Source organism: Theropithecus gelada, chromosome 6 (genome assembly GCF_003255815.1).
Source record: "Theropithecus gelada isolate Dixy chromosome 6, Tgel_1.0, whole genome shotgun sequence".
In the NCBI taxonomy this organism is placed as follows: domain Eukaryota; kingdom Metazoa; phylum Chordata; class Mammalia; order Primates; family Cercopithecidae; genus Theropithecus; species Theropithecus gelada.
The window spans coordinates 126,067,334-126,086,230 of record NC_037673.1 but is presented as its reverse complement, the minus strand read 5'-3'; the positions used below and the strand labels follow the sequence as shown (position 1 = coordinate 126,086,230).

The 18,897-nt window shown below is 35.7% G+C and overlaps 1 protein-coding gene across 1 annotated transcript in view; it reads right to left on the bottom strand.

Moving 5' to 3' along the window:
• ADAMTS19 (ADAM metallopeptidase with thrombospondin type 1 motif 19) overlaps nt 1–18,897 on the bottom strand; it is a 287,425-nt gene that overhangs the window by 76,567 nt on the left and 191,961 nt on the right. The window contains exons 14-16 of the mRNA XM_025388260.1: nt 14,073–14,200; nt 9,752–9,872; nt 2,851–2,931 (exon numbers count right to left, since the gene is read on the bottom strand). Coding sequence (XP_025244045.1) covers nt 2,851–2,931; nt 9,752–9,872; nt 14,073–14,200 — 330 coding nt within the window. The remainder of the gene's footprint in view (nt 1–2,850; nt 2,932–9,751; nt 9,873–14,072; nt 14,201–18,897) is intronic.

Here is an 18,897-nt window from a genome sequence, read left to right as displayed (position 1 = left end):
TGGACTTCCTGGCCTCCAGAACTATCAGCAATACATTTCTGTTGTTTATAAGCTACCTAATCTATGGCATTTTTATAGCAGCACAAATTAAGATAATTGCCTTATGTGGCACATTTTAAAAAATTACAGATATTAAGTTGAAGATCTTGAGATGGGAGATTATCCTGAATTATCCAGGTAGGCCTTAAGTACAATCACATGTATCCTTATAAGAGAGAAGAAAAGGAAAATTTGAACACAGAAGGAATGGAGAAGGCAATGAGACCACGCAGGCAGACAATGGAGTGACAAGGCCACAAGCGAAGGAATGCTGGCAGCCACCAGAGTTGGAAAATACAGGGAATAGATGTTCTCCTAGAGTCTCCAGAGATAGTGTAACACTGCAAACACTGACTTTTGGTCCAGTGAAACTGATTTCTGACTTCTGGCCTGCAGAACTATGAGGGAATACATTTTTGTTGTTTTAAGTAGCCAAATTTGCAGTAATTGTTACAGTAGGCATAGGACACTAATGCAGTGACATTCACTGCAGTGGAGAACACCAAAGGAAGAAGAGGTTTTAGCATGGAGTGGAAATCAAATTTTTTATTTGGACTTTTGATTTGGGACTTTCTGTTAGGCTGTTCTTGCACTGCTATCATGAAACATCTGGGACTGGGTAGTATATAAAGGAAATAGATTTAATTGGCTCTCAGTTCTGTGGGCTGTACAGGAAGTGTGGTGCTGCCATTTGCTTGTCTTCTGATGAGCATCTCAGGAAGCTTACAATCATGGCAGAAAGTGCAGCTTGAGCAGGCATCTCATATGGGGAGAGAGGGAGCAAGGGGCAGGAGGGTGGGGGGTGCGTGTCACATACTTTTAAGTAATCAGATCTCATGTGAACTCACTATCATGAGGACAGCACCAAGAGGATCGTGTTAAACCACTTGTGAGAAATCCGTCCCCATGATCCAATCACCTCCCACCAGGCCCCACCTCCAATATTGAGGATCAGAATTTAGCATGAGATTTAGAAGAGACAACATCCAAACTATATCAGACTTATAATTTCTGAGGTACCTATGAAACTTTTGATAAAATAAACGTGTAAAACAATAGAGCTGGATGTAATTCCCTAGGGAGAAAATATAGCAGAGAAAAGATCAGGACCTAGGCCTGAACCCTATAGTATGGGAACATTTGGAAACATAAAGAGGCTGAAGACCTCACAAAATAGACCAGTAAGGGGCATCCAGTGGTCCTATAAGTGTTTAATGAAATGAGGAGAGGTCAGCAGTTTTAAATGCTGTTTACAGGTCAAGTAACATTAGATTTGTCAACATAGAGGGCATTTGCTGACCTTAAAAAAGGCATTTACTGTAGAGGGAGACAGGAAACAGGACTGGATTGGTTAAAGAGACGGGAGGTAAGAAATTGGAGACAGCATGAAGATGTCACCTTTGTAATGTTGCCTGGCTTATTCAGTCACATGTGTCAGGTTACTATAACCCATACTATAATTTAGAATTTTGTATAATTGACAAAATTCCATATGACATATCTATATATTCCTTTATAGCTTGGAAAAAAGAAAACATACATGCAAGTGTAATAACCACTTGTCTGTTATTGAATGAATGTATTGAAATTGTCTAGATTATGGCCAGTGTCTCTAAAAACTGGGTACCAGGACTTTTAATCTGTATTTGAAAATCCTGTATGATCTATTTGTACCATAGTAGGTAAAATAGATTAAATACCAATGCATATATCGGGAACAAATGGTAATAATTGGTAATGAGTGTGTCACATGATAAAGAATTCCTTTTACTGTCCCCTTTCCTCAAATTTTTCTACTCCTAGAATTCAACTTCTATTGAAAAAAATTCAATCTGAGTGTAGATTGTGTATTTTTGATATTGCAGAGTAGAAACAATCACGTAAGCTGAGTTGTTTTTATGTACAATGGATTCCTCATTGGGACATTATTGCTCATTTAAGAAAAAATAGGGAGGACATTATTTTTGTTACAAAAAATAGGCTTGAGAGATTTTTGTGTGTGTGTAAAGATAATACAAACACAGTGTTACAATTCTGGAAAATTATTTAGTCTTCTGCCTGACATCATCATATTAGGTCCCTCTATCTCTGGATGCCAGATAAAACCTCATTTCACAAGACTTAGATTGAAACTTTTTTTTTTTTTTAACATATGAGCATATATATTTTGACAACTTTTTTTTTCATATATTTAAAAATCATGAAATGACCTAATTAAACGATTAAAATAACTGATACAGTACTTTTCATAATAGTTAAAAATTTTAAAAATATTTTCTTCATAGGTGAGTTTTCCTAAAATGAGGCAAGAGAGAGAACCCTTATCCATTAAAAAATCAAGTCCTTTAGTATGTAGAACATTACTTCAAAAATGCCACAAGATTTCCTGATAAAATGATCATTATATATATACACATAAATTCATTTATAAATGCAACTAATATGTATATGTGTGTGTGAATGTATGTATATATGTGAAATAAATATAGTTATGGAATATATATGAATATAAATCATACCCAAATCATTCAATGAGGTTTTTGTTTTGTTTTGTTTTGTTTTTTTATCTTGGACTAACATGTGGAAGCAATTTTTACCCCTCAAAAACATACAGACAACCAGATTGCTTTTGCTCCTGGGAAGTCCTTGGGAGAGAAGGAAAAATATTCCTACTTAATATGACAAAAGATAGTTCCTGAGAAGTTCAAACATAAAACTAGAAACAGATTGACTTCCTCCTCATCATAGAACTCTCAGGGCAGGGAGTTGGGCTCGTACTTGGATCTTCTCTGTGTCTGTAACACAGGTTACCTAAATAGCTATGTGCCGGCTTTTCCTCCACAACTTTGATTCTTCTTGCTCCAGCAGGTATCACCAGCACTTCTACATAACCTGTAAGGGTCAATAAAACATGAAATAAATCTTGAGTTCCTTCAAAATCTCTTTTCTTGATTGACTTGCCTTTTGTTTTCCTTTTGGTTTTGGTTATTGCTATGATATTTCAGTACTTACGTAAAGAAAAATTTTTATATATAAAAGCTGTCATGATTTCCAGTGAAGTTTCTTGGAAAGATGTTGAGCCTACAGCACTATGGAGGACAAACAGGCACTTTTATTTTATGTAAAACAACAAAAAAAGCTCATTGATACCTTATGAATTGTAAGGAAAGAAAAAAACCAGTGGAACAGCCTGGTTAGAAACACAGTGGATCGTGAAATAGAACAGAAAACCTCAGATTTTGTTGTGGGAACTTCTTTAGGTTAGAAAGTGTGGGGAAAAAGAATATATAGCTGGAGAAAATATAGCAGGCCTGGACTAAATCCCTGGAGTACTGAAGTATAGGACAAGAGAGACCAAGCATTTTCTGGAGGATATAAACAAAGGGTTTTGAAACTGATGCCGGAGACAGAAAGTGTTAGGTCACACCAAGCAGTCTAGGGTCATCTCTGAAGATGTCAGACAGCTAGACCCAAGGCAAAATTAGGTGCTTCTCAGGAAACATTTTTCAGCAGATGTTAGGGATATAATGCTTGAAGAGAAATAAAATAATAAGGTAGAGTGAGATAAGAGAAAATGTGTAGAAAAATACAGACTCAAGTTTCACTTAGTGCAGAATAGTGAGAACAGATGCCTACTTTTGCTTGAATAGTTATTTTCCAATTATATTAAAATATTGTTCTTAGTAGTTCTGTGCAGATCCATGTATCTTATAAAAGTCTACCTTCTAAGCTTTAAAAAAGGCACAAGACCTAATTCCAGAGTTGTCTCTTATTTATTAATTATTCATCTTCCTGAGAATATTTAGGTATTTGGCATATACCAAAAGGTAGCATATACCCCACCTGGTGGCAGTGGCTGGAATTAGTGCCATGTGCTTTTAGAATCGTAATTTCCATTCAAGAACACAGTTTGTTTAACTATTGAATTGCACATTTCAGCAACACTAAGCCATTCTCAGTAACACTAAACAAAAGCACTGTCAGTTTTTCACATGAACAAAATACGCAGCAATTAAAATGGAAACAAATGCATAATGGCTATTTGCACATAGAAGTCAGGTATGTGACTTCTGCCTTCAGTGAGCTTATAATTGAATTGGAAAGACAGGCATAACTACCTTATATAAATGAGTTGAATACAATGGCAAATATCATGTTAAAAAGGTAATATGCAAAATGATATGGTTAGTTCTCTGCTGAAGATTATAAACCAGAGTTGTTTGAGCTACTACCTTCAAGGCTTCACTGCTATTTTTATTCACAGAGGTAGGATTTTTTTTTCCCTGTTAAACATTACTCATACTTGGGAAACAATGTCATCAGACAGAATCACTATGATTCAGAAAAGAGAACAACTTATAAAGGAAAGCTTCACAAAAAAGTAAATAGATGAACTGCCTTTGGAGAATGGGTAGGCTTCAGATACATACAGAAAAAGGATGAGTTCGCTGTGTATAAGGAAGAGTAAGGGATATGTGGTGTGGTTACTGGTACTTGAATGAAATAATTCTGATGGAATGAGAAGATGTAAGAGAGTGGCTTTATTAAAGAGAGTTTAAATGCATGCCCAGGAGAATGAATTTATCAATTTGAAACTATCCAACATTCTATAGCAAGGATCTTGGTAATTGGATCCTGGCTTCGAGAGGCTTTGTCTAACAGTGATATCCAAGATGAACAGGGATATAGTTGTGGGTGACAGTGTCAGGACACTAATGGTAAAATCCAGGAGTAGTGGAGGCTAAGGGAGAAAATCCAGAAGATACTCTGTAGAAAAAATTTTCTGAACTTAGTAACCAAAAGAAAGTGGGCTAATAAATATTGAATACAATGCTTTATTATTAGCTATGTGAGAATGGGGCATCATTTACAGGAACATGGAAGTCAAGAGAGAAATCATCTAGTTTTGGTAATAACTGAATAAATTTGGTTTTGCAATTTGTATCTAACAAAATGGTACAACACACTAGTAAAACCATCCAGTAAGAACCCTGTAACATCTGGAATCTAGAGAAAGGTCACGCTACTGACGTAGCTTTGCGAGATATCCTTGCAGAATCACCAAGTTAAGGCATGGAAATAAGTGGAGAAAATCAAGAAGAGAAATCAAGGACTCAACTTTGGTGACAGTCATAGTTTTTAACAAAGTGATAAAAATAAATCGGGAAAAAAGAGGAATGGGACCAGGCGCAGTGGCTCACGCCTGTAATCCCAGCACTTTGGGAGGCCGAGGCAGGCAGATCACAAGGTCAGGAGATCAAGACCATCCTGGCTAACACGGTGAAACCCCATCTCTACTAAAAATACAAAAAATTAGCTGGGTGTGGTGGCACACGCCTGTAATCCCAGCAACTCAGGAGGCTGAGGCAGAAGAACCACTTGAACCTGGGAGGCAGAAGTTGCAGTGAGCTGAGATTGTGCCACTGTACTCCAGCCTGGGTGACAGAGTGAGACTCTGTCTCAAAAATAAAAATAAAAAAGAAAAGAAGAAGGAAGAAGAAGGAGAAGGAGAAGGAGGACATCTGGTCTGTTTTGGGAAGTGGGACCCTATGGATGAGAATATCTCAAGAAGAATTGCTGGTGAACTGTCAAAAGCTGTATGTCAAACATGAGGCATCAAAGAGAAAGATGGCCAAAGAGAGTCTTCTGAGTGTTCCAGTCAAGAGATAACTGTTAATCTCCAAGCAAATGAATTCAGCAAAGTGTTGGGAGCAGATGTTGAACTTCAGAATATTAAAAAAGAACAGTAGATATAACAAAGTAGAGCTAGTATGTGCAAATTCTTGTTTGAGTTTAATGGTACTCTCTGAGGTATGTTATACATTAGAGCTATAGGTATATCTAAGTTTATAGCTATATTTACAGTGATTCTCTTTTATTGAGTTGGGATGACTTAAAGGAAAGGTTAGACTGATTTTCAAGAAGAGAGGTAGAAAAATATTAATCAAACACATATGAAGAGAGAAAGCCAATGACTGGGAGTTAAATACTTTCAGTAAATAAGCCATTTGGCACAATTAACAGTGTACTGACTTAGAAGCTTAGAAGTTGGATCATGAAGCCAGTGAAGTCAATATTGTAAATTTGATCCTCTTGTGCACTTTACACATAATAACATCCTATTTTATAATCAGAGATCCCATTTTTAATCAGCCATCTTAAAATGTTGATATCATTCTTCATCTTCACGGTAACAGTGAAGTAACAAATGCCATATTTTGAAAAACTGTATGTGCTAATCATTATTATAGTTACTTTACATAAATTATTAATTTTAAGCATAATTATAGTCTCCAAGGTGGATATTACACTTCTAATTTAATATGATGAGAAAATAAAGATAGAGGAAAAAACACACTTTCCAACACTGAATTGTCAGTAATTAGTTGGCCCAAGCTTTGAACTCAGATCTGTCTGTTTCTCCTGTTCACTTCCTGCTATAATTCACTTCCTGCTATAATTCACTGCCTGCTATAATTCACTGCAACTATTTCCTAAAATACAAAACAATAGTTAACACTAGGACTCTCCCACTGCTGTGGCAAACAACTACACACACAAAAGCTCTTACAGTATGTCCTCCTTATACTTCATTTTCTTATACAAAGAATAAAACATTTTATGCCCATTTTCTTCTTAGTATATACTGACAACTATGCAGTTCAACAACTGGCCAATATGTAATTTGCCTTTCATTCCTCTAAAAATGTATCACTTAGCTAGGCAAATTACAATGGAAGACATGATAAAGTATTAAGAAAAAAAACAAAAACAAAAACAAAAACAAAAACGCTTCTTGAATTTATTTTCCAGCTCCAACAAAAATGATTTAGCAAACTCTAAGTAGAGCACAGGGACTGAAAACACCCATGTGTGTCTGCACGTGTGTTACTCATACAATATATTCAACGTGCGTGGCCAAACTGGACAAAGAGGGCTGCATGGCCTTTAAAAAATTCTAGGAAGTACATAGCTATAGGGACAAAATCATCTCAAGAGAAATAAATACAACATTCCTGAAGTCACAAGTAGATGGTGCCTGTGATAGAATTAATAACTCATGCAGAATTTTAAAAATAGAACATTATACAAATTTAGCATTTCATTATTAAACTAGTAAATATTAATGGATCACATACTATGCTGATAATTACAAATATGGTGTTAAACAAAAATAGCATATTTTTTTTCTCATCGAGCTTAAGGCCTAATGGCATAGGAAAGACAAATGACCATAAAATTATAAATGTGACTAGAACTAAACGATATGGATACAAACATGGTAAACATCACTAAAATAGTCACTAGCCATAGGAGGTATCACTTCTGGGATCACTTCATTAAATAAATGATATTTGAACTGAGAACTACGTGATATCTAGGAATTCATCCATCAAAGCCAAGAGAAAGCTGATCGATACACATTTGGAAATTCCAGATGTGGGTGTGTGTGGCAGAGGCTGGTGGGTGGCAGTAGGGGCATGGTCAGTGTAAGCACCTGTAAGGACTCAGAGAAGGAAGAGGACCTTGGTGTGACAGGAGACTGGAGAGACAGACAGGGACAACACATGTAGACCTTAAGGTCCAAGCTAAGAATTCTGGTTTCTTCCCTGTGAGCAATGTGAAATTAACAGAGTTGTAAGGAAGAAAGTGGCCTTACTAACCTTTAATATTTGTAAGATATTAGGCACTGCTGATGTTTTCCAAATAAACATGGTAGGTAAGTTTTAATATAACTTACCTACAGTGAACAAAAGTAGAAATTAAAGTGGAATAAAAAGGGGATTTGAAATAAAAATCTGGGAAAATATATATTCACATAACTACAGTCAGAATAAAAAGAGTCACTGATTTTTAATGGTATTTCTGTTTTCTATGCTTAGTGGAAATATGAAGTGTTACAATTAAATAAAGGCATCAGTGCTAAGTGTGCATCTGTATCCTGTGAACTGTTTCCAGGCATACTAAATAAATATGAAAGAATATTCTTTAAAACTCTAATATCTTTAAATTTTTTTAGTCTTTCAATTTTTTTTTGAATTTGAATTTCTGCACTATAAAAAAAAACTTCTGCCATCACAATCAGGTGGAAAAAGCTTATTATAATTACATTTCCTAGTTGAAAGTCTGAGAGCCTGTTTCAGCTAAGTATTTGCTTATTTATTTTTTCTAAATGAGTGCTGGCAGATTTTTGATGTTTGAGACCTATCACCTTTTTCACCACTTTGAAGACTGCGAGTTTGATCTGCAATTTACCATAGGCCCTACTCATTTCCGGGCTTTAAGATGTTCAGGCTCACTTATCTTTTATTCTGTTTAGGCCTAGCAAACAATTTACATTCATACTTTAGAAGACTGTGACTAATTTTCTTTTCTGAAGGACTGTTTTATCTAGAATGAACTGTTTTCTCGATTACTCAAACATAAATGGCCTGTTCTTTGTATTAAAATTAATTCATGTATTAGGCTCAGAATTCTTGTTCTTTTCAAAAAGAAATTTAAACTAGGAAAATGTTGGTATATGTAATATAAGCATATTACTGATGAAAACAGTATATTTAGAGTGGGCACAGTGGCTCATGTCTATAATCTCACCACTTTGGGATGCCAAGGTAGGAGGACTGCTTGAGCCCAGGAGTTGAGACAAATCTATGGAACACAGTGAGACCCATCTTTACAAAAAACAAAATTAAAAAAAAAAAAATTAGCTGGGCCTGGTGGTGCATGCCTCTAGTCCCAGCTACTTGGGAGACTGAGTTAGGAGGATTGCTTGAGCATGGGATGTTAAGGCTACAGTGAGCCATGCACCACTGCACTCCAACCTGAGCAACAGAGTGACATGCTGTCTCAAAAAGTACAGTATAATTTTAAAAAGAAAAGAGTATATTTGACATAAGCATATCAATCATGAAAATAGATACCAATATTAAGGGTACAAGACACATGCCCAGGTAACAGACTAATGTAAACACAGAAAATGTTTGCTGCTTTCCAGTAAGCTTAAGATCCTGAGTATAAAGCATTTTCTGTACATAAACCACATTTTGGGATCATTATATTTCAGTAAAGACAATATTATATTTTGTTGTAAATTACCTTAAATGTACACTATGTAGATCATTCATAATTTTAATCTCACATTCCCTATTAGTATTTATAGATGAGAAAACAAGAGAAGATGAACTCTGCTGTTAAATCTATTTGGAACATTATCTCACATCTTCTGACTCCTCTTGGTTGTATGCTACACTGTCATGGACCCTCTGTTTCCAAAAATGTACTCCCTGATAATGTAGCAAAAACATTAAGAAAAAAATAAAGATGGAAAGCTGAAAATCTCAACATTACTATTCTCAATGGTTGCTTTAGGCTGTTACAAATCATTATTTTCCAGTAGACATCATTCTTTGCATTGGAGAATAAGGTCTGTAGAAACCTGATAACATTAGCCAATGCAAATTAGATTATTCCCTTGCTCTTCTAACTTATTAAATGTACAACAGATGACTTCATATTTTCATTATTGGGAAATGGGCTTGTTAGGATTTTTGGCTCATATCACATGTATTGTATGTCATCACAAAAATAATTTAATACCCATTGCAAGTCTTCAATAGAATTAGAACTATAATCTCTTAAGTTAAATTCAATGTAATTTGTGTCCCCAAAGATTGCAGGGATTAATATTTATGAAAAAATAAAGAAAAATTACCTGCTCCTCTGGTGTGATTAAAATCCCCTTTAATGATCTTGCATGATTTTCCATTGCCATTGCATACACCACAATGATCTTCCCTTGCAAGAGACCCTAATAAACCATCACAGCCAACTTTCTGTAACAAGAGAATGATAGCACATCATAAATAGAGGTATTCTTTTTTGTTTTACTACTAATTTGGGACATAGTCTCTATAAACCAGATATATTTAATTGTAAAACTTATAAAATGTCATATTATAAAATGTCATATTCTCTGGTGCAAGCTAATACAACAAGCCAATGTCAAATAACATAATCTTAAAATTACCTAGATAGTGATGACAGCTAACCTACCTACATACCTTCCTCTCTCTTTCTCTGTTTCTTCCTTTCTATCTATCTTTCTATCTTTCTTTTTCTTTCAGATGGGGTCTGGTTCTGTCACCTAGGCTGGAGGGCAGAGGCTCCATCTCGGCTCACTGAAACCTCTGCCTCCCAGGCTGAAGCCAGCCTCCCACCTCAGCCTCCCAAGTAGCTGGGACTACAGGCATGTGTCACCATGCTGGATTAATTTTTGTGTTTTTTTGTAGAGACAAGGTTTCAACATGTTGCTCACGCTGGTCTTGAACTCCTGAGCTCAAGTAATCTGCCTGCCTTGGCCTCCCAAAGTATTAGGATGATAGGTGTGAGCCACTCTGACCAGCATAGAGTATCTTTTATAGTAAGTATTAAATTACACCATAAAGTAATTTGGAAAAAATATTATTGAGAAAAATGTAATGTACGTAAGTCCCAAAGGAAATCACATTTCTATTAAATGCAACATGATTAGTTTAATTCCTTCTACTCAACAAAGAACAGATATACTTCACTATATGGATGGCTTAACTTTTAAAGTGATTGTAAAGTAAGTGCTAAATGGTAAATATTAACTTTCTGGAAAACTGAGCATAGCTGTTTATTTTTACTACAGTTCATAAATCAACTGTAGTTTATTTTATCCCTATCTCCTTTGGCAGCTAGCACATGAATGTGAGTAAGAACTCCTCACAACCCATGGTTGCTTTAAGAAAACACGAACAGTTGGGGAATTAATTTTTATAAGCTCCCAGAAGAATTTTGTTAATATGAATCTTCTAAGGCCCAATCAATTGTCTCTTTTCTTGTAAATAATGTTTGCTTCCCATTGATGAGCCAAAGTTGTACATACTCAAAGGGCAGAATTTAGTATGTCAGTACTGTCAGAAATAAATGGTAGTATTACACAATTCCTCCTAATCAAGATGGATTTGGAACAGAGACTGATGATACATCCATTTATAATAGGTTCCAATTATTTTAGAGGAAATTTTAAAATATTAAATGCAACGGAAAGAAAAACAGAATCTTTGTGACTGGTGCTGCTGGTGTTGGGGTGGGGGAAGCTAGCAGATTATTAAATGCAGCTGCAGGATGGATATGCTGGGAGCAAAAGTCACATTAAAACTGCACAATACAGCATTCCTTCTTTTTGTCAAGGGGGTCCTATCAGTGTCAAGAGGTACAAAATGTTAGCACAGAACTCTGATCAGAAAATCAAAGCTTATTCAGGGAGAAATAAAGAGAATGTCTAGATGAAAGAAGTAGCCATCACAGGAAATGCTCAGAACACAACCAAGTATGTGAAGAGAACATTAAGCAGGAGCCTGACCTGGGAGTCCTGGGTTGAGAAGAAAAGTCTCTCCATGTTCAAATGGGGAAAAAGTTGAGGAGAGCTAGAGTGTTTTTGAAATGATAAAAGTATCTTTATTGCTCTATCCATGGTACCCAGATTGCCTCTTGGCAAATGGTGAGAATACAGTAAATAATAGTTCAACTACGAAATAAGTTGGTACTTAGCAGTTTCTTAGTTTTTCCCAATCCTTTAACTAGGATATTACAAGGTCTGTAAATCCAAAGTAAAAGTAAGGAATAGACATATATACTACAGGTCAATAATCATATATTTAAAAAAAAAAGATAAATATTTTGTATCATATAATTGGTAGTTTTAAGTATCCACACATATCAAAATATGCTTACATAAATCCAAAAGTTGAAGATGAACTACTTTGAAGAGGCAGTGCCACGTCATTGGTAGCAAGTACCTGAGGTACCACTGGTGTGTGGGAGATACGCAAATAACATGATCATACAGGCTCCAGCCTTCCTTATCGTTTTCGGTAAGAGAAACGTCACAGAACCAAAATGTGTCACCAGAGAAAGTTGTCTGCTTTCGATTGCCTTTCATTCACTATGTCTGTAATGCTGTATTCAGCTTTGGTGCTATATATTCAGTGATAAAACACTCTAGTCAAACCCCCAATTGCTAAGGGTTGTCAGAAAAACTAAAGAGGCATGTTTTCAATTTTATTGAAAGACTAAATGAAGCATTTTAATTAAAAAACTAAATGAAGCATTTTAATTAAAAAGCCAGAATCTTGAAGTGTTTTAATGCCATTATAAGTCACAATCCATTTCAAACAATTCTAATTTAATTATAATCATCAGGTCCACATAGTATTTGTGCAAAATCTTTGTTGTTTTTGCTGTAATTTTAATTTTTACCCAGGGACTTTGTAAAATATTTGGCTTATACAATACTGTTAAGTAAAAAGCATAGCAATTTAGGCTATTATATTTGACATACAAAATTTAAAAAATAAATTCATTTAAGACATACAATAATCTAACAGATTTACATATAATGATGAGATGAAGGCTTCAATAGCAGAGCATATCTGAAAACAAAATATGTATAGGTAAAACATCTTTAAATTATATAAATCAAATAAAATATAGATATTTTTAATGAAAAACTACCTTTTGGTAATTGCCATATTCTGTTAAAGAATAAAAGAAATTAATATATAGTCAAAAGACTGCTTCTTATGCCAATGGTTTTACATGATTCTATGCTTTAAACCTTATAGCCTACTGGCAAAATACAGAATCTCAGAGCTGGGAAAGCATTTAAGTTTTGTGTTGTTCCCAGCTTCTTACCCAGAAGTGCAGATGCTTCTATTGGACCATGGATTGATCCATTCATTGCTTGAAATTGTTTTCAATTTTTGGCATTTGTGTGTATGTATATGTATATGTGTATGTGTGTGTTCAGTTGTACATTTTTCTGAGGAAAAAGAAGTTCATTAAATTCTCAAAGGAGTGTATATAGCACAAAGTCAATGACCAATGGTCTACTAACTTTATTTTACAGATTAATTAATGCATGCAAATATATTTTAAGTGATTTGCCCAGTAACAGTTTCCTAAAGGCTGTCATGGACTCAGTGCCACTCCACTCAGCAACCTCTTTCATTGCTAAAGGATTTATTTTTCTCCTGCTTCTGGAAGGTTTATCAGAAACTATCTAGACTAAGGAAACCTGCTTTCCCCAAGGTTGTAGCCACTTCCTGGGGCAGCTTGTATCCAAACAATAGTAGATGCTGAGAGTAAATGGCCTGATTTTCTCACCCAAAATGGTAACAACCCTCAAGCCCCATGCCAGTTTAAGTGCTTCCCACGGGGTCAGCTAAGGTCTTGTGACTGCACCAGAGCCTGATTTCACCATGTGCCCAAACCTGCCTCTTCCTTATCTCCACATAGATGATGATCATGAAAACACTTGGCATTAAACTTTGCACATATTGATCTTCCAGGGAATGTCAACTTGAGACAGTGGGAGAACCATGACTAGCAACTGCTCACTTCTACACTTTGATCTCTCCACTATGCTCTTCATAATCACTTTAACAGGAATTCTATTTTTTCTAAACATAGATGAAAAACACACACATGCATGTGAATGGAAATTTTTTAAAAGAAAGAGAAAAGCAAATAAAATGTTTATTATAAGAAAGTTGAATATGCATTTAAAAATCATCTGATTCAAGTATATTGAGGATACTTGAATATGAGTTATAAGGTCAATTTTATTGATTTTTGCCTCATGGCTCAGTCTTAGACACAAGGCATGGAGAACTAGAGTACCTGAATTTTTGGTCTGAAATATTTTGATATAAAATGTCCAAAGTGTGCTCCAAGTTTAAACCTGAAATATGTATATTACACAATCAAAATCTCAGATTCTTTCAGTTAGTAATAGATTTTATGGAGTACCAAGTCAAACGCATCATTACACACATGAAAAAATGAGGTTTCAAAGTATATCAGACTTGCTCAAGGTCATAGTCAAGGCAGGACTATAGCAGTATCTTTTGAATCTTAGTCCAAAGCTTTCAACCATACTGTGAAGTTGCTCAATGGTCCCACAATTTTCCTTCAACATATAAATTCTTCTTTTTGGAATGTCTTACCTGGCACCTGCCATTTGCACAGATATCTAATCCCTGATACCCACAAGAAGTTCCATCCATCACTTTTTCTGACAGAAGAATAGGCTGTTCTTTTCCAATGGGAGAGCAAAACAAGGCACATGGCTTTTCTACATACAGAATGGATAAAAAGAAATGAGAAAAAGTTACTGCATACATATTTTTATCTTAAGCTTCATTTGTCAGAATGGTTATTGAGTAAAAAATATAATTCAATGCTAATTAAGTAATGTAATATTAGAGTAGATAACATTAGAATATTTCTATGTGTAATACATTAGGTGCCTGGAGACGTTCAATGAATATTAATCCTCTAAGAAATCTGGCTTCAAATTACCTTAAAATGTATCATTTGTTATTTTATGGCTCAACATATCTAGCACACACAATCCAGACCTCCTCCCTGAATAATAATTGGCACACCCCAATTTTATGATCATATTTTTTTGAAATGATATCCTCTTCAACTTTAGTAGGCACCAGGATTCTACCTATCTTTAAGTCGTGGTTAAGATTTACTTCATGCTTGAATTATTTCTTGATGTCTTACTTCTAAATTTCAATGCGCTAATTTTTATTTCTACAAAGTTGACATTTTCTAATTGAAAAAATGTCTAAAGGGAGAAACAGGAGCCTCTAAGATGAGAATTCTCATGAAATTTTCTATTACTGGGATTGTAGTAACAATTGCATTTGTAAAAAACATTTCTGTTACTAGGATTGTTACTACACTGCCACAGAAATATTGTTCTGAAATGCAATACCATCCCATGAGAGCATCCATAGTTATGTGCAACTGCTGATGCGCTTGGGAGAACTCTGTCCCCTTCACCACTTATGCAGAAACCATGTCGTTGTATACAATATCTAGGTTGAGAACCATAAACCCAGGTAAATAATTCCCAAACAGCTGCCAGTCTTCGTAGTGCCTCATTCAGCAATGAGATAGGATGTTTGGGGTTAAAACACTTGCCTTTTAGGCTCAGAATGTGGCACGATATTTTTAAAGTGTTGTGTCCATTTCTAAGCCTCCTACAGAAGAGCTGTAGTATTTGGTAACACCAGTAATACTATTATCCAAATCTGAAACCTCAGAGCAATTTCCATGCTACATTACTACTCTATTGGCTTGACACCAGTCAGGTCCTTTACTGTTTATTAAGCTTATATAAATAGAATGGAAAAAAGTTTACGGTCTCTGACACTGATCTTCCCTTATGTCTTCAGTAAAGTTCCACGTATGCTGATGGGATTCTATAAATACCAAATAACAGCCAGAGGCAAGGAACAGGGTATCACTTTGCAAAGAGAAGACAGACAGTTAAATGAGCCTTCAGAAGTGAACATTTCAAACAGTTTTCACATGTGGCTTCTGAATACTGCTCTCAACAATTTTGGGGAGTTGGAACATGGCCTTTAATGTGCATGGTTTTGAAATTTTCCTTTAAGATGCCATTATAAGCTGCAATAAAGCATTTCAGTGTGCTCTCACACCTCAAAGTAGGTTATGTTTATTCAATGACTGCTTACTATGTCATATCTTTGAACTTAAAAACAGCTGCTATAATTGCAACACTTTAAAAGTGGTATATATAATGCTCTTTCTGTAGTTTTCATTGAAGAGAAGAGCAAACCAGATATATGAATAAATAATATTGAAAGGAGTTAGTCTCCTAGAAAATTCCATTCATATTTCAAGCAAAAATTCAGATAAAAATCTTTGTATTTCTCCTTTTATAACATATTACAAATACACTCTGCTGACTTCAGCTGTACAGATGACATAAACATTTGATACCACTCTTCATTTTTGGAGTATGCCCTCAAGGCTGTGACATTGTAGTGATCCATGTAACATGCCATACTTGGCAGGCAGGCTCTGTCTTGATTTAAGAGACCAACTGTTTCCAAGATATGCATTAGACATGGATTTCAGCCAAATTTTGGCACACACAAAGTATGTGAAATACCTGAATGTTGAAGCCACGCATGTCTTTTCTCTAAAAATAAATGTTCACTGCTGCATTGCTACCCCACATTTAATTCTCCTAGGCAGGGATCCGTGTATTATATAACAGATACAGCCGCTTGTATTTTAAGGTGTCACATGTTATTAAGACGATGTTTTTTGAAGAATTGTATATTTCCATTTCTTCCATAGTGCTGTAATACATGTAGGCTAGTGACTGTTGTATATTTTATCTGAAATACAGACTGATGAGTTTGATTGATACGTGTTGCAAAATCATCACAAATGGTATCCTGCTGATTATACAAATAGCTATTATGGATTATTTGATGATATAAATCACTTTATAAGAGTCAGGAGTCCCTTTAATTGTGATTTCTAACAGCTTTAGTGTTTTAAATTGATGCACATCCAACTCTGATTTTCTTTTAATTTGGAGAACACCTATTTTCTGTATCTTATTTCACCCATAATTAAATGGGTTTCAAATAAACTTGACATTATTAACTGTCACAGCCAGTTGGAAGTAGAAACAGGATTAAGACTCAAATAATCAGAAAATTTTCATGATGTGAACAGTCATATTGATTATATTTTTACAATAAAAAGTTACTGGCTATGTATTCAAATTTATTTAACAAATATTCATTGGACACTTAATATACAATAGATGATACACTAGGGACAGACATTAGAGGGAATGCAGACACAATAAAATGTGCTATTACAGGTTGTGTGTGTGGTACTTGGAAGGCACACATAATTTGGAGGATCAGAGGGATTCTTTCTTCCTAGAGGAATTGACATACACTGAGTCCCAAAAATCAGCAGACGTATTCAAGGTAAATAAATAAACACCGATGTCAAAGCTTGAGAAGGAAAGCTTATTATGCCAAAACCCAGCTGGTGTAAAGGCCCAAAAATAAAAGAGCAGATGTATCTAAGGGATGGAATGGAAGTCAGCCTGGCCATATAGGAGTCTACAAAAGAGAATGATGGAGATGAGGCAGGAGAAATTAAAGGGGGCAGGCCATAGAAATATCCTTATAAACCAGGTGATCAAGTTTGTGCAACTGAAAGCAAGTGTTACCTTCAACGAGATGGGACACACTAGAGGATCAAATGGACATGAAGAGGAAGGGTTATGATTGTGAGTTTGGTCTTAAACCTGCAAATATTCAATTAGATATATCAACGAGGGGAGTTGTACATACAAGTTTGGAGCTCAAATGGAAAATCTAGTTGAAGATGTAAACTCATGTATTATTTACATATTTGAAGTAATGGGAACAGATAAGATCACCTAAAAAGAAAATGCAGAGTGAAAACAGAATAGTGTTTGAAGTAGGCAGAAGGAGAACACGCCAGAGATGTAGCAGGAAAGCCAGGTCAGTGTTACAACACAGAAACCAAGAAGGCACACGAGTGTTCCAAGAATCACAGGGATGGGCAGCCACCTTAATGTATTTAAGAGTCAACTAAGAAGAGGATGGGAAACTATTTATTAAGTTTCGTTTCCATGAGACTCCTGGATGACATTAGAAAGACTTGTGTTGGTGGAATCCAGACTGAAGGGAAGAAAACAGGGCTGGAATACAGGCAGGTCTTTTGAGAAGGGTGTCTGTGAGGAGAGAAACGTGTAGGTGCACCAGCGCAAGATGGCTATGATCTTGAGGGGAAGTTTTTATGTTTTAGTGGGAGAGTCTTAAATATGTTAAAAAATTAAATGTGAATGATCCAAAACAGAGAAGATTAACTATATGAGAGAAAGTAGGGGTAATCAATAAGATAGCTGAAAAGGGAAGATGGGGATGGTATCAAGGCCACAACTGGAGAGACTGGCCTTGGAAAGAAGGAATTAAAATTCTGCCATATAGCAGAAAGCGGATGAAGTATCCTAAGTTAGGCTAACGTGTTTTGATAGCAGAAAATAAGGAGGTAATCAATCTGATGGCTGCTATATTTCCTCCCACCACCACTAGTAGTGGAATAATCTGCCCCATTGTTTGGCTGTTTCCATTACTGCTTATATGTAGGTGCTATTCTGAGAAAAGGGTTTCATCAGATGGGGGCACTGAAATGGACAGCCAATGGAGTTTAGGTTATTGAGAAGAATGTAATTGGAATGATGGAAAGCAAAGTTCAAATTGACTAAGGGGAGAAAAGAGAGACTAGTGGCATCATAAACAATGAAATCAGATAATCTGTCACCACTTTTGGTAACTGCAACTCAGTCCACACCCATAGCCCACTCACCACGGGCAAGTATTATCATTTTTTTTTTGATACAGGTGCAACTTTACCCAGGCTAGAGTAAAGTGGCACCATTTTGGCTCACTGTTACCTCTGCCTCGAGGTTTGCCTCAGCTTCCTGAGTAGCTGGTACATGCCACAACACCCAGCCAATTTTCTTTTTCTGTATTTTTGGTAGAGACAGGGTTTTGACATATTGCCCAGGCCAGTTACAAACTCTTGACCTCAAGCAATCTGCTTGCCTTGGCCTCCCAAAATGGTGAGATTATAGATGTGAGTCAACTAGCTTGGCATATCATTCTTAACTAATAAGGCAGCATACAGTTTTCTTAAAATTCTTATTTTGAAATAATCAAATATTTAGAGTAACTTGCAGACATAGTACAGAGAGTTCCCACATACCTTTCACTCAGTTTCCCCTCCATGGTTATACCTTAGTAACTCTAGAACCACAGCAAACCCAGGAAACTGGCATTGGTACCTGTGTGTGTATAGTTCTACACCATTTTATCACATTTGTAGATTTGTGCAACCACTGCCGCAATCAAGGTCTGAAACTATTCATCAGCACAAAGATCTTCCTCA